We start from the raw sequence: 16,270 nt of genomic DNA, 5'->3' as shown, positions 1-16,270 counted from the left end.
GTTGCCTTAGACTCACAAAAGGACGTTCAACCTCATGAATATTCAGGGAGATGTAATTTAAACATGATACCTTTCCACGACCATCAAATTTTCTCTTTTTACAACTATTTAAGTCTGATGTTATCAGGTATCGGTGAAGATGTGACAACGCAGAGCCATTTGTACTTTATTGTGAGACTGTAAGTAGTTACAGTCAGATGCTAGGACAACTTGGCCATTTCTCTACTTGAGCCTAGAGAGACCCTAGGCTGAGCGCCATTTGTCATAATAAAATGCAGAAACTAACTATCTTTTGTTAGAGGACCAGACAAATGAAGCATTTCCTCATGCTTCTAAAGTGAGTTAACAAAATCTACATCTTTCAGTTTAGAGGAATTTCACCTTATGCTGAATGTAAAAAGTAACTTGAAAATGATACAAGCACATACATGCCAAAATGACATCTAGTATGTAATTACTGTTAAACGCACAAAATAGTACTGTATATTGTTTGGAGATAGGTATACTACATAAGCATATGAAAATTATAAAAATATAAATGAGAAGAGACCATCACAATTTCAGAATGTGGGGTGAGAGGAAAAACAAATGCATAAGTGGAGAGGCAGGGGAGTAGGACTGTGTCTATAAAATTTTATTTTTAAAAAAGATCTGAAGCAAATAAGGCAAAATGTTAACATTGGTGGTGGTAGGTATCTAAGTGTCTGCTATATTATGTACTTCCCTCTATATTAAAAATATTTTAAATCAAACATTTAAAAATATACTACATTTTATATTTATGCAGGGTGAGATAGATATTTTCTTTGAATATATAATATGCACAAAGTAAATAATTGGGATTTGTGTACCGTTTTTCATATGTCATTTATTATGATTTTTCTCTCTTACAATTTTGTGCAGTAAGCAGTGAGTGGAAAAACAATGAATGAAAGCATTCAGCAAATACAGATTTTTGTTGATATTAAACTGTTTTATCTGTCTGAGTTGCCATAAATAGAATTACAGGTCTGCTGCCGTCACTGAAAGAGAGCTTCCTCTGACATAGAGATTTTAAGTTGCTTTGATATCTGTAAATGTGATAGAAGTATGTTAAAATGTTACGAAGAAAGGAGTTTATACTACACATTTCTGCCTTTGTGTTGGTATTTCAAATAATGTATTTTTTCCGAAAATAAAATGTATAGAAACAAACACAACATAAGCTGAGATCATGCAGATACAGGTACACAATATCCTCCTGCTGTAAACATCATCTCTGCCAGCGTTTCTGTCCTGGCATGGATGCTACCACCTAGTGGGGCATTTCAGGAACAACACTGATACCACACGCATTAAAATCTGACGTCTATTAGCTTAAAACAAAGCTGTTTGAGACCCGTCTTTGATTTGTGTGCCCGAGAAAGCTTTGAATTGTAAAAAGAGCTGACAGTCTCAAAAGGCCTGGTTTCATCCTTAAACACACAGCTCAGCATAGAGCTCCGTGGTCTCACTGTATCCATCACAGACAGAAGTAGGTGCTTCTGTTTTCTGATGTGCACAAGTGAATCCACTTCTGTGAGGCTCCAGGCTCATCCATAACTGTCAGACAAGGAAAGGCGCATTGGCGTGGGGTTTGGTGTGGGTGAAACGGGCTGGTGTGTACCCGAGTTTTGTGCTGGGGTGTCCTCACTGGGCGGGAGGGTCCTTTCAGTCACCGTACCAGCTGTGCTCTCCTTGCAGCCTCCACTTCATCGTGTTTGACACGGAGCTGGCCCATGACATCCTGAAGGTGTGGGACGGGCCGGTGGACAGCGCCATCCTGCTGAAGGAGTGGAGCGGCTCAGCACTGCCCGAGGACATTCACAGCACCTTCAATTCGCTCACTCTGCAGTTCGACAGCGACTTCTTCATCAGCAAGTCCGGCTTCTCCATCCAGTTCTCAAGTAGGTGCACGGCCCCTTCTTTGTGATCTGGACACTGGGAGACAGATCCGCATCTGTGTCTTAAGGTTCCCCGGACAAGGGTGTACCTTTTGTTGAGCAAAATACACGATTTTGAAAACACCTATCAAGAGAACGGTTTGTCTTGGGAAATTCTGTTCATTCTCAGATGGAGATAGACAGTGGCTCTCCTTAGTTATGGGGGGAAAAAAAAACGTACTTTAAAGGTTTGAGTTAATCAGTAAATATTTAAACTTGGGCCCAGGACAGATGTGGGTCTCTGCCGGGAGGTCAAGTTTATCTTTGGTGTTCCCCCGCCACACCCAGCACCAGCGCCAGGCTCCCTCCCTCTCTGGTTGGTGCCAGGAAGTCTTGATGTCTCCAGACTGCTTCAGTTGTCTGCTCTCAGCTTCCCTGAATAGAAGGGCCCTGCATTTTTTCCCTCCTTAGGGCTGACGTTTCAAGTAGTTTATGTAGGGTAGTAATCTCTGCAGGATTTAGTGGGCACCACATTTGCACTTTGAAGCTGTTGCCTCTTGAAGATGGTTCCCACCTTCACTGTCTAGCCCATTTTTAAGGAACAGTTTCCTGAGAAGGAAGGGGTGGAGATATTTTGTGGCAGTTCCGTCTTTGCGAACCCTTCAAATCGCACCGTGTAGAGGTGTCATATAATGTGGTAACACCCAGGGTCAGCCGTCATCGTAAAACTAGCGGAATTTGCACATAAACATATTCCGGCTCACTTTATCTCTGGGCAGGTCACTGGTGAGCCATATTTAGGATTTACATGAGTAAATGGACTTAGGTCAATTTGATGCTTTAAAAGGTTGGTAATAAAATTAAGGTTAAAGTCTGCACAGTTTCTTACCTCTGGTTCGCTGTGCTTTGAGGCAGTAGTTTGTGAACATGTGTTCATGGAATAGAATCTCTACGTGGTAAAATTTTCACTGGTTTATGGCAAAAATATCAAGGTAAGTTTGCTTCTGCTATCCTGCCTTGGGAAAAAATGTTTTTTATTCCAAGGTTATATCATTTTTGCTCTTTTTTATGAGATAAAAATGGCCTCCATCTTTAGAAATGATGGTGAGAGTAGGTGAAAGATGTGTGATGTAATGTCCTTGTTTGGCAAAATGAAAAAGTTGGTACCATTTTGAGGTTATGTTTGTTTTCCTTTCCTACCCATTCTATACTCTCCTGGACTAGGTTTCTTTTTTTCTTTTTTTTTTTAATAGAATTTATTCTTTAGAGCAGTTTTAGGTTCACAGCAAATTTGAGAGGAAGGTACAGAGATTTCCAATATAACTCCTGCTTCCCCCAATATACACAGCCATCTCCGTTATCACCACCCCCACCAGATGGTGCATTTGTTACAACTGATGAACTTACACCGACGTGTCACCACCCAGATTCCACGGTTTACACTGGGGTTCACTCTTGGTGCTGTACATTCTGTGGGTTTGGACAGATGTGTAACGACATGGGTCCTTCATTATAGTATCATACAAAGCACTTTCACTGCCCTAAAAATCCTCTGTGCTTTACCTGTTTATTCCTCCCCCATCCCAACCCTTCGGCAACCACAGATCTTCTATCTTCTATCCATAGTTTTGCCTTTTCCAGAGTGTCATATAGTTGGAATCATACAGTCTGTAGTCTTTTCAGGTTGGCTTCTTTCACTTAGTCACATGCATTTAAGGTTCCTCCGTGTCTTTTCACAGCTTGATAGCTCATTTCTTTTTAGTGCTGAATAGTATTCTATCACCTGGATGTATCACTGTTTATTTATCCGTCACCTACTGAAGGACGTCTTGGTTGCTTCCAACTTTTGGCAATTATGAATAAAGCTGCTATAAACATTTGCAAGTAGGTTTTTGTGTGGACATAAGTTTTAAATTTCTTTGTGTAAGTACCAAAGAGTGTGATTGCTGGATTATATGGTAAGAGTATGTTGTTTTGTTCCTGGCCTTTTAAAACCTTCCCTTTTTAAAATTCATGTGGAACCAAGAAACCACTTATTTTTCTATATTCCTCATGATTTTCTCTTTCAAAAGACATCTTCCTAGTTTGGGTTAAAGACAAAGGAGAATCCTTTATTATAGTTATTTGAGAGCATAGACATTTATGTTCTATATTTATAATTATACAAATAATATACTTAATTGACATATTGATGCTTAGGAGGTGATAAACATGAACACTCCCGTTAAAGTTCCTACAGAAATGAAACTTGCTTAATTTTTTTAACTTGGTTTTCCAGGTGTTCTAGTTTGAACCGTACGGAATTGTCATTTTTGCAGATAAAAAATGGTTGAATGTTAGCATTTTCATATGGTTTAACATAGCATTTGGTATACACTGTGGGAAATACCATTTGAAGATAAAATGTTGACTGAGGCTTTTGTATGAACGGGTTTCTGCATATGGTCTTTAACACTCTATGGGGAGGAAAAAACAAGATATAAAAACTTTGCTTGGCATAATTTAGAAGAACTTGGCCTGAATTGTGATGCTGAAAATTTGGGTTTCTCTCTTGATCTCTAGAGATTTAAAACTGACCTATCTCTTTCTTTATTGCTTTATTTGTGAATTGAAGATATTGCACCAAATTCTAAGCACCTTTCCACTTGCATCATGTATTTTCCCTTTGCCTTTTTAGATCTACTCTCCACCGTTTCTCAATCTACTCTGATCCTAGTGGTGGACATGCATGGACTATGTTCTGTGCCCTCTGCCTGGGTTCCTCCAGTGGGGGGCTCGGGCAGGAGAAGAGAGGTGCAGGGAGGAGAGCAGTGTCGGAGTGTGATACCTCCCTATCAGATTCCCTCAACCAAAGCTCACTATTTTTCTCAAGAGGCCGTATCCATACATGTCCCTTTCCAGGTTTCTGTAACCAACTCCCAGTGACCACACTTCTACCTGGGCTTCTCCAAACGCATCGTTTGTAAAGAAACCCTCTCAAATGATCTATGGAAAGTGTGTCATATGTTTTGTGTTGGATCCTAAATGATACAGTTCCCAAAGGAACACTGTCAAGCCTGTGAAACTGACATTCCTATGTCCCAGGAACCCCCTTCAGCAATGGCAAGCTGGGATATCTGGTCAACCTTCCTACACCCATGACCAATGTGCCACTCTCCACTCCTGCAATTCTGAGCCATCCTTTCCTCGCTGGAGAATCCAGCCATGAAACTAGATCAGGCTAGAGTCTTTCTAAACCAAAGGCTTGAATCTCCTTGAAACATGCAAAAGAGCCTATCCCTCCAGCTCAAGAAGCCTTGCTGCTCTTCTGTAGGTGGAAGGCAGGAAAAGCCCATTTATTTGTCTTTATGATCCTGGGACTTAAAAAAAAGAGGTACTTTATGTGTAAGTTAGATTGCGCTGCCATTCCTAAGACAAGCTAATGTTAGAATTTGAAGTATTAGAGCTTATCTATGATTTCAAAATAAAATAAAAAATAATGGAACTTCAATATTTTCCTCAAATAATTGATACTTTGAGTATGACATTTGTTGCAAAGCAAAAATGACATGTATTCAATAGTATTAAATTAGTTTTCTTGGTAAACCATCTTAACTTGATAGTATGCCAATGCTATGTGAACTTCACATTGTAGGTGTAACTTAGTTATTGGAGGGAAAACCCTTATTTGAACATTCGTTTTCTTAGAGTCACTTGAATGATCAGACTTTTCTCAATAAAGTTAAAGTGTAAGGATTTAACATCAGTGTTAAACCCTCCCTCTCAGTCACATAATCCATACCTGGTTGTGGCTTTTTAATTCTGACTATTTCTCTATTATTAGAACACCTTCTTTAACTGCCTTCCATCTCCCCGTCCCCTCTTGGTCCTCCTTCTTCCAGTGGCCACTCCATGATAGTCTTTTCTGGTTCTCATCTTTCCTTCCCCAAGCTGTAAATGTTGGATTCCACTAAGGCCCGTCCTCATGTCTCTTTCTCCCCATCAGTACTGACTCCTCAGGTTCCATCGGTCAACCTCCCAAGACCTCTCCCCTGAGTACCCGAGGTCTCCCTCCAACTTGATGTGGGGTAGAAACAGAGGACATAACACATGAAATGTGACCACATTTCCAATCCTCTCCTTTCTCGAACCTGGTTTCCTTCAAGCTTTCCCATCTCGGTGAATGTCAGCTGCATTCTGAGTCGCGCCTTCATCTTCCACCCCACATATAATCCAGCATCAAATTCAGTAGGGTCCATATTCAAAATCCCACATCTCTCCACCTGTACCCCTACTACCTTGATCTGAGTCCTTCCACACTGGACTGAGCTTCCATGGCTTACAGACTGGCTTCGTTTCCCCACTCTTGTCCATTTACAATCTTACCTGATCAGAGGAACCAGGATGGGTCTTAATGAGGCACCTTGCTCTGGTCAGAACTCTCCACTGTCTTCCCATCTCAGCCAGAGAGAGTTCTGATTCTAACCGTTGCCAAAATAAAAGGCTATAAAAGCCTGCATGCAAACTTACGCAAAACTCTACATTTTCCGTTTTCATCCTTAATAACTGCCCTCCACCCTGTCACCCCCCCTGTAACATACACACCAGCAAGAGGCGTGTATGTATTTGTACGTACATATTTGGTATATGTTCGTTTTACACACTGCTCTTGGCTTTTTCCTCTTTGCTTGCTCAGTGAATCCACATGTGGACACACCATCTTTAGCAGTATTAATGACTGTCACAGTGCCCAAATTCAGTGCTCATATTTCTGATACAGTGTTTATCCCATCATGTGTGAGCATCCTACTTGCAGTCTGCTAGACTAAGTTCCTGGAGGGCAGAATGTCTACAACATGACATACAGCCAGTGGCTAAAAATTTTTTTCTAATCAAATATGCTTGAAAACTTTCCAACAACGCGAATCTTGAAAATATTAGGATGATTTTGATTGTGTGACAAACATTATGTCATGTACCAAAAAGGATGTTTCATTTCTGATTTCAGCTTCATTCAAAAATGTTAATAGAAAAGCCTTTAATAATAAAGATTCTTTCACTTCTGAGTTAGTTTCTGTCCAGTGTTAATCGTCTTTATATGACATTTATTATCAGAAGTAGTGGACAGTATCGACTGTGTTTTCACGGGTAAGAAAACGCATTAGACAGATTTAATAACATGTATGCATCTTTGTTGACCTTTTAAGTTTTATAATTCTTTATACATTTATTTATCCTTCCTTAATGTTTTGATACCAGTTGGAAACCAAGCAGACTATTTTCATTTTATAAAGATTAATACCCATTTTTTTTTTTTTTTTTTTTTTTTTGGTGGTACGCGGGCCTCACACCGTTGTGGCCTCTCCCGTTGCGGAGCACAGGCTCCGGACGCGCAGGCTCAGCGGCCATGGCTCACGGGCCCAGCCGCTCCGCGGCATGTGGGATCCTCCCAAACCGGGGCGCGAACCCGGTTCCCCTGCATCGGCAGGCGGACGCGCAACCACTGCGCCACCAGGGAAGCCCCAATACCCATGTTTTAATTTAAATGAACATAGTTTAATCTATTATTTGATAAATTTCCTTATTTTATTAAAAAATGATCATTTTTTCCCTGCTTTATAATAATCTTGGGAGAAGAACAACTGCTTACTGGGGTGTGGGGATAGTGATTCTTTTTTTTTTTTTTTTTTTTTTTTTTTGCGGTACACGGGCCCCTCACTGTCGTGGTCTCTCCCGTTGCGGAGCACAGGCTCCGGACGCGCAGGCGCAGCGGCCACGGTTCACGGGCCCAGCCGCTCCGCGGCACGTGGGATCTTCCCGGACCGGGGCACGAACCCTCGTCCCCTGCATCGGCAGGTGGACTCTCAACCACTGCGCCACCAGGGAAGCCCGGGATAGTGATTCTTAGCCTCAGTGCTGTGTCTTGTGTGCAGGCTTAATGGCCACTGAGGGAGCAGCTGCACACCACACCCTTCCTTATGTGTGTGTTTACCTTCCCTTTGCTTTAAGACATTTTCTCCACTAGAAAAATGAACTGTTGGTGCCCACAAGATATTCAAACCCCATTCAAGGTCCATTGTCCTGCCAGCTCCGCACAGCATGTAAAACATGAGAATAATTACAATTATGTTAATTGTAATCAGCCTAACACTTTTCATTAAAGTTTAATTACTATTTAGTCATGCATAAAATGCAAGAAAATGGAGTTCGGCTCACAAAACTGACCTTTACTCTAGGGGTTAAATAAACTTCAGCTGAGCCTCCGGTGGTCAGAACTCTCAGCTCTCCCACTCTAGGGAGAACGGGTCCAGGGCGATCTTGCATCCTCAGATTCTATGAGATTGATTTCCCTGTAAGTAATGGTCCTAACTTAGTGGCTACACAACATCCCTTCCTAATTTACTTTATTGAAGGATAACTTAATAGGTACATTTTCATTTAAAAAAATCATTTGTTGTTCAAAACAAGAGAGACCCTTGGGGCTGCCAGTTGCTGAGCAGAGTGGGATTGTTTATAGGAGAGACCCGGCCATAGAGCCCGGCCGCCTGTACCAAGTTTGTGCGCAGAGACGGGACACAGCAGGTGCAGCTAGACTGCTCACCCCCTGCTCTCTTGGGACTCCCCGTATGGGGCTGGTGGAAAACTGATCGTATGTTCTTATCATTGGCCACTCACACCCAGAGAGGCCAAAGAGTTTTATCCACCTCTGATTACTCGCACCCAGCTCATAACAGGGGTAGAACTGGTGTGTGTTGAATTATTGAGACTAAGATGCTAGCTTATTTAGAATTTAGTTTAAATTCTAAATCCTGGATTCCACAGAGTGTTGGGGTTTTAGCCGTGGTTGGCTTTGTCTAATACTAAAAAGACTGATAACAAGAGGAACAGAGAAAAACAGGACACATAAATGGCATCTTCCCTATTCTTGGGGACATATCTTTTTTCAGTTTTATAGAAATATAACTGACTTATTGCATATGTGGAATCTAAGAAATAAAGCAAACTAGTGAATATAAAAAAAAAAAAAACAGGAACAGACTCACCAGTAGAGAGAACAAGCTAGTGGTTACCAGTGGGGAAGGGCAAGACAGGGTAGGGGGTTAAGAGGTACAAACAATTATATACAACATAGATAAGCCACAAAGATATGTACAGCACAGGGAAATAAAGACATTGTTTTGTCAACGTTAAATGGAGTATAATCTATAAAAATATTGAATCACTGTGTTGTACACCTGAAACTAATATATTCAATAATACTGTAAATCAACTATACCTCAATTTTAAAAAATAATAAAATAATTGATGCATAGCAATGTGTAAGTTTCAGGTGTACAGCATGTTGATTTGATACATTTAGAGACTAAAAAGTGATCACCACTGTAGTTCAGACCACATCACGTCACATAATTACCACTGCTTTTTGGTGGTGAGGACACCGAAGAGCCACTGTCTTAGCAACTTTCAGGCATAGAATGCAGTGTTCTTAACTGTAGTCACCATGCTGTGCGTTAGACCCCCCAGAACTTCTTCATCTTGTTACTGGAGGTTTGTGCCCTTTGACCAACATCTCCCCATTCACCCCCACCCCCAGCCCCTAATAATCACCATTCTACTCTCTGATTCTATGAATTCAGCTTTTTCAGATTCCACATATGTGCTATCATACAGTATTTGTCTTTCTCTTCCTGACATCCCACGTAGCATAATGCCCTCGAGGTCCATCCATGTTGCAGCAAATGGCAGGATTTCCTTCCTTTTCATGGGTGAATAACAGTCCAGTGTGTGTGTGTGTGTGTGTGTGTGTGCGCGCGCGCATGTACTGCATCTTCTTTATCCATTCATCTGTAGATAGACACTTAGGTTGTTTCCGTACCTTGGCTATTGTGAATAGTGCTGCAGGGGACATGGGGGTGCGGGTATCTCTTTGAGATCCTGTTTTCATTCCCTTTGATCTTATGTGCAGAAGTGGGATTGCTGGATCCTATGGTAGCTCTATTTTTAATTTTTTGAGGAACCTCCCCACTGTATTCCATGGTGGCTGCACCAATTAGCATTCCCGCCAACAGTGCACAAGGGTTCCCTTTCCTTGAGGATGTATCTAATACTTACTGTGAAAGAGATACACACCCTTTTCTATAAAACTCCTGGTGGGAGTATCATCTGTACCTACCTTTCTGCTGATCTAAATCTTACTCCTCCTGAAAGCTCATAAATCATTCCTCAGGCAGCAGTGATTTCTGCTGTGAGTCCCAGCATGGCCCCCTCCCCCAGGACCTCGGATGTAACTGTCAGTCGGCACAGCGCAGTAGGCAGAGTTATGCTGCCTTGCTTGAATGAGAAGGGAATGCTCCTAAATTTTCCAGACTGAATTATCACAATGTCTTTAAAAGCATGTCATTCAGAAATAAGTTGAGTCAGCGAGGAGAACATAGAAAATTTGAATCGCTGTGACAGATACTGAGACAAGCATCTGACCACACCCTGTCCAGGTCACCCTTGTCCTCATAATGTGTGTGAACACATAGGTGTAATAATTAGGAATTAATGAACTAACCACTCATTCATTCGTTCGTGTATTACTTTATTTATTCACCAACCAATACTGAGCCCCTTCCTGCTGTGCTCCTGATCAGCGCTGGTGTTGGGGATCCAGTGCTAATAAGGCAGACGTTGCCTGCTCTTCATACAAGTTATGGGGAAACATATGCCGTTCACCCAGAATCTCCTTGTCTCTCTCCGCCGCCTCTGGACGGCCCACCTGGTGAGGACCCTGGTCTGCTTCCCTGCCGCTCCTGGATGTGTCCTCCACCTTCCCTTGGGTGACGCCCACCTCGGAGGTCTTCAGCTCCTGCTTTACACCCTGCGGTCTCCACTCCACTCCACCAGCCACTCTTGGGAAGACGCACTGCATCCTGCTTCACCTTCAGTCGGCAAAGTTGAACTGGAACGTGCTGCTCTGTTCCCACAGCTGGTCTTTCCATCTTCACTTCCCCGCCTGTGTCAGTTCTTAGAGCTTACTGGGGCGTCTAGGCTGTCGCTGTTCTCCCTTCTATTGGTTCCTCCTAAATTCCCGATACTTCTGTTCTGTCTGCAGCCATTTTACCTTAAAATCAAGTCTCTTACCACATGCTAAGCTCCCTGGCCCATGGGCTTCCTGCATCGCGTCTGCCCAGCATCCTCTGGTGAGAAGGAGACGCGTAAACCAAGAGCTTCTTCCCAGTGACTGTGGGACCCCCACCCTCACGTGGCTGAGCTACAGTGACTTATTTTGCCAGGGAACTCTGGGTCCCATTCACCTCATTTTCAAACCTTCGCCCCTTTCCTCGTCTCCTCTTCGGGGCAGTGGATGATCTGGAGTCTTCATTCACAAAGATAAACCTGTCAGAAGGATTCCCTTCCACTTCCTCCAGCAGACATCATTCTGTTTCTTCACTCCTGTTAGCTTGGGATAGTCACGGCTTCTCCCGAGCAAGGCTGGTCCTATCATGGATACGCCCCCGGCTGCTGGGACCTTGCCCGGTGTGTCCTCGTCTTCTTTCGTTTTCGTCCTTTCCTCTGACTCCTCACTCCTTGTATACAGACGCTCAAATCACAATTTAAGATAAATACATACAACAACCCTTTGCCACTTTTGAGCATCCTGTTTTTCTCCTTCATCTAGAACATGTTTTGGGCCTGCTGTGTGCGTTTCCTCACCTCCGAATCATCCTGCAGCCCCCTGGTTTGTTTCTGCCCCCATCACCTCGGTTTCACTGCTCTTGTCACAGTCAAAAATAAGCCACGAGTCTCAACCAACACACACCTTTTCGTGGTTCTGGTAAGTGGCCTCCTGCAGAAGTTCAGTGCATCTGAGACTTTCCACCTTGTTGAAATATTATTTTCCCTGGATTTTCACGACTGTCCCTCAGGTCCTTCCTGCCTTGCCAGTCCCTCTGTTGTCTCCTGCAGTCTCACCTTCCTCTTCCTGGCTTCCTTGAGACCTGGTCTTAAGTCATCTGCTCTCTCTATTCACTGTCTCTCTGAGCAATGTTCTTTCTTCCCTGGGTGTGGACAAAGATCCAGAAGGTCATCACTTCAAAACTCTCTATTTGGAGCTCACACCTGTCTTGTGAAGCTCTCAGGGGCCAAATACATAAATTCGTTTGGACATCTTGCAGACATGTCAAAATTGGCATGTCCGGATCTATCCTGCCACCACATCCAGTCCAAAACAGACCCAGCCTCCAACAAGACCTCATGTTGCTGCTCTTATCTTGCAGTTCCCCTTCATCACACAAGCCCACATCTGCTGGGTCTCACCCACACCAGGCTCTGTCTAAAGGGCTGCTCAGGGGATGGCGATTGTATTGAACCTGCATTTGAGGAAGGCCACCTTGGCCAAGAGCAAATCTAATCAAGCTAAGCCCCCCACTTAAAAAGTCCTTCTCCAGTTTCTGACTGGAGAATAAAATCCTGTTACATGACCCCCGACTGATTGACGTGGGGCTCCTGTGTACCTCCGCATCCTCACCCACTCCTTCCACCTGGCTTCTAAGGATTTTTTTCTCCTGTTTTCAGACCTTCACTTGCACGGTGCCTGCTGCCCAGGACTCTGTCCCCCTGTTCACTGCCTGCTATTCCTATCCGTTTCCCGAGTGGCGGTTAAACACCACTCCTTGTAGGAGGATTCTCTGAGCCCAAAGAATAAATAAGAACCCATTTTATATCATTTTTATACTTCCCCCTGTATAATGTTCACCACTAGTTATTTTTATAACTTTGTGGCTGTTACTGAATATCCTGGTGTTCAGAAGTCAGATGTTTTACACTAGTTACTGCATTTATCTCTGCCTCACTTTTGACACTTAAAAGTATTTTGTCTTTTGTTTTCCTGTTTCTTGTGTGTCTATATTTTCTGCTTATTTCTCTTTTTTTTGGTTCTAGTGAGACTGAATTTCCTAAATTATTTATTTTTTTAATATTTCTGCTCTAATATTCAGTCTTTAGGATGGTTCCAATTACAAGAGCAACCACCCAGTAGATGTGTGTTGAATTGAATTTTAAAAGTGACTTAAAACTTGTCTTTGGACTTCCCTGGTGGCACAGTGGTTAAGAATCCACGTGCCAATGCAGGGGACACGGGTTCGAGCCCTGGTCTGGGAAGATCCCACATGCCGCGGAGCAACTAAGCCCGCGTGCCACAACTACTGAGCCTGGACTCTAGAGCCTGTGAGCCACAACTACTGAGCCCATGTGCCACAACTACTGAAGCCCATGCGCCTAGAGCCCGTGCTCCACAACAAGAGAAGCCACGGCAGTGAGAAGCCGGCGCACCGCAACGAAGAGCAGCCCCTGCTTGCCTTAACTAGAGAAAGCCCACATGCAGCAACGAGGACCCAACGCAACCAAAAATAAATAAAATAAATAAAATTTTAAAAAAGCCCCACCCAGATAACTCACGTTCTCATTAAGGTGATTCAAAAAAAAATTTGAGGTGCAGATTTGAGTAATATGCTTGTAAGCATTTAGCAGTATTAAAGAGAATATAAACAGTCCCGATTCAGCAATCCTATCAGAGTGGAAGTGGAAAAAATACATATATGTAATATAATATATTATATTATATTATAATATACAACATATGTATATAATATATATTATATATTGTATTATATATAAATATATATTATATTTTTATGTATATAATTTTAAGCATTGTAAGTAAGACTCACTTAAACTATAGTAAACTGCATAATCCTGTAACAGAAAACTCTCAAAAGTATACGCACATATGCACACACATGTAATATTATATAATTTTTAGAACAGGTATCACAGAGGCACTGTTTTTCTACCCACGAAAGAAAACATGGCTTGGGGCTAAGCCCCATCTTAACAGCTCTGTAAACAGGCATGTGCACAATTTTCACGGACTTAGGTTAAATTAGGGCACCGCACTCTTTTTACCACCCACAGTTTTGATGAGGACTGCTCTCAAAGTAAGGAACACAAAGGCACTTTGATTTATCAGTTTTTCCCAAATATAAGGGACTGCTATTATTTATTCTCAGTTCTAGAGATATATTGACTCCAGAGAAGTATTATGTGATAAATGACACAGTCTGCAGCTCTCAAATTAGATTTCCCCAACTCTTTGGCCTCCTGTTTCACACTACTCACTTCAAACTGACAAAAGTAAGATTCTCCTGGCACTTGCTTGGCAGGAAGGCGTGCAGATAGTGCAGTTTTGATTTAGAGGCAGGAAAAGATAGTAAACAGGTTAACTATCACTTGATCACACTAACGTTATGATACCAGATACCTGCATGGCTGCAGCCACCTGAGGTTTCTGTAACACGCTGAAATTGTTAATCGTGCACTTATTATCAGTGAAGAATAGGTGGATTTGCAGAATGTTTAATGAAAAATGTGATAGTCATCTTTTTCTCTCCTCAAGTCTGTCTTGTGTCAGTACACAGATTTTTATCTTTCTTACTTATTAAAAGCTGAGAATCAATTTAACAGTGGTGACTAATGTGATAGATGTTTAGAACAGGATCTGTGGAGGGTGAGGTTTTCATTTGATTGTGACTTTAGATATAAAGAAACTAAAATCTCTTTGAATAACTGAATGAGGGATTCTTCTACTGTTACGAGGACGCAAAACATAGGATTTTATGATGCATTCAAAGTGGAAATATCTGTGTTACTAAATAGATATAAAGTGTTTTTAAAATAACTGTAAAGTCTAAAGTATTTTTAGATCTTCAGGAACAGACATACTTGGTTTCGCATAGATTCTGTATTTGACATGATGAAAACAGAAGTGCTAATTAGTGTTTTTTCTCGGCGTGTTTGCAATTCCTTAGAAAGGAGGAAGTTAGCTTCGTTCCCACTGCAGCCTTTGGAACTTAACTGACACAAGTGACTAAAGCACTGTTGGGAACACTAGTAGTCTGTTATATTTTTATGTCTTTTAAAGATTTTCCAAGTGCATTCTCTTACATGGTCTAATTTTTACAACCATGTGGTATGCAGATCTCAAAAATGTAGTTTTATAACTAGCAAACAAATATTAGAACATTTATTTACAAGAAATAGAAAAATTATTTGACTTACAGAAATTGCCTAAATTGGACATGTATTGTACACCACTAATGTTCTCTTTCCAATAATTGATTATGAGGATCTTTGAAATCATTTAAAATTAATTTAAAACAATTTAAACAAGTTAATTTAAAAAAATCCAATGTTATACAGATAGAGGACTCAGATCTTACTATAAGCAGCAGAAAAAGTATAAGGATGATTATTACAAAAAAATAAGTGAGTCCTGAATTTGAAAATGAAAATCTGTAGGATGAGGGGATTTATTGTCTAGTTTAATAGCTGCAATATAAATAGCTCTTGAATTATTATATTTTGATTTAATTAGCATGAAATATGGGACTCAACTTTTTTTGCTTTAATGGAATTCACATTCCCTGTTGTGCAGAATCAAAGTGATTGATTTATTTCTGTTGCATATTGAATTTTTTTTTTAATTGTAGAACTCAGTTTACGCTTACGTTTGATAGTCTACTGTAATGACATATTTTCATAGCTATTAAGTGCTTATTCAGTACAAAGACCATGAAAGCAAATGTTCCACTTTTGAAACATTGTTACAGAGGATGCTTGAGTAACAGATCATAAAGGGTATTTAATATTTTCGTATACTAACATCACTCTCTCTGTCTGCACAAGTGTTTTAATGCCTGTGGTCCCGCTGACAAACTAAAATCTTTCACCCCTTCAGAGGCTTCAGCGTTCCTGTCTGAGGAATCTTGGCCTTTAATTTGTTCCCTCTGGCCCACAGTAATAGCATTGATGAAGCCTCTTGGTAAATAGTAATTGTGTTCATGAGAAAGGACTTTTCGCTTGATTTAGTATTTTTTTATTCCAAAAGAAGGAGTCATTTTCCCCAGGAATGAGTGACGATATATAGAGTGCACCTTCCGATTTGCCAGTATATATCCATAATTTCACAATCCTGAAGCCCATGTTGCTTTCTGTCATGAAGGAACATGCAGAAATAGCACGATTCCTGTGTTGAATCCTGATATTGTTTCATTCCTTTGAATTTTGAAATTAAACACGTGTATACACATACGTTCATATAATAAAAAATAATTTTAAATATAAAATGATTTGTATTCTTTGTATGCAATTCAAGTGAATACTGCAACTCAGACGTATATTTGTGCATATATATATAAACCTTTATAATTAAACTTTTTCTTTAGAAGTACTTGTAAATTCACATGCCCTTGAGAGAAATAAAACAGAGAGATCCTGTGGACCCTTAGGAAGTCCCCCCAGGGGTAACATCTTGCAAAACTAGAGCACAAATCACAGCCAGAATATCG

The 16,270-nt window shown here is 41.2% G+C and overlaps 1 protein-coding gene across 1 annotated transcript in view; it reads left to right on the top strand.

The window, feature by feature from the left end:
• CSMD1 (CUB and Sushi multiple domains 1) overlaps positions 1 to 16,270 on the top strand; it is a 611,399-nt gene that overhangs the window by 347,115 nt on the left and 248,014 nt on the right. Inside the window, exon 21 of the mRNA XM_028481319.1 lies at positions 1,723 to 1,925. Within this exon, the coding sequence (XP_028337120.1) occupies positions 1,723 to 1,925 (203 nt within the window). The remainder of the gene's footprint in view (positions 1 to 1,722; positions 1,926 to 16,270) is intronic.

This window comes from Physeter macrocephalus, chromosome 20, assembly GCF_002837175.3.
Source record: "Physeter macrocephalus isolate SW-GA chromosome 20, ASM283717v5, whole genome shotgun sequence".
Taxonomy (NCBI): domain Eukaryota; kingdom Metazoa; phylum Chordata; class Mammalia; order Artiodactyla; family Physeteridae; genus Physeter; species Physeter macrocephalus.
This window is presented reverse-complemented; position numbering and strand designations above follow the sequence as displayed.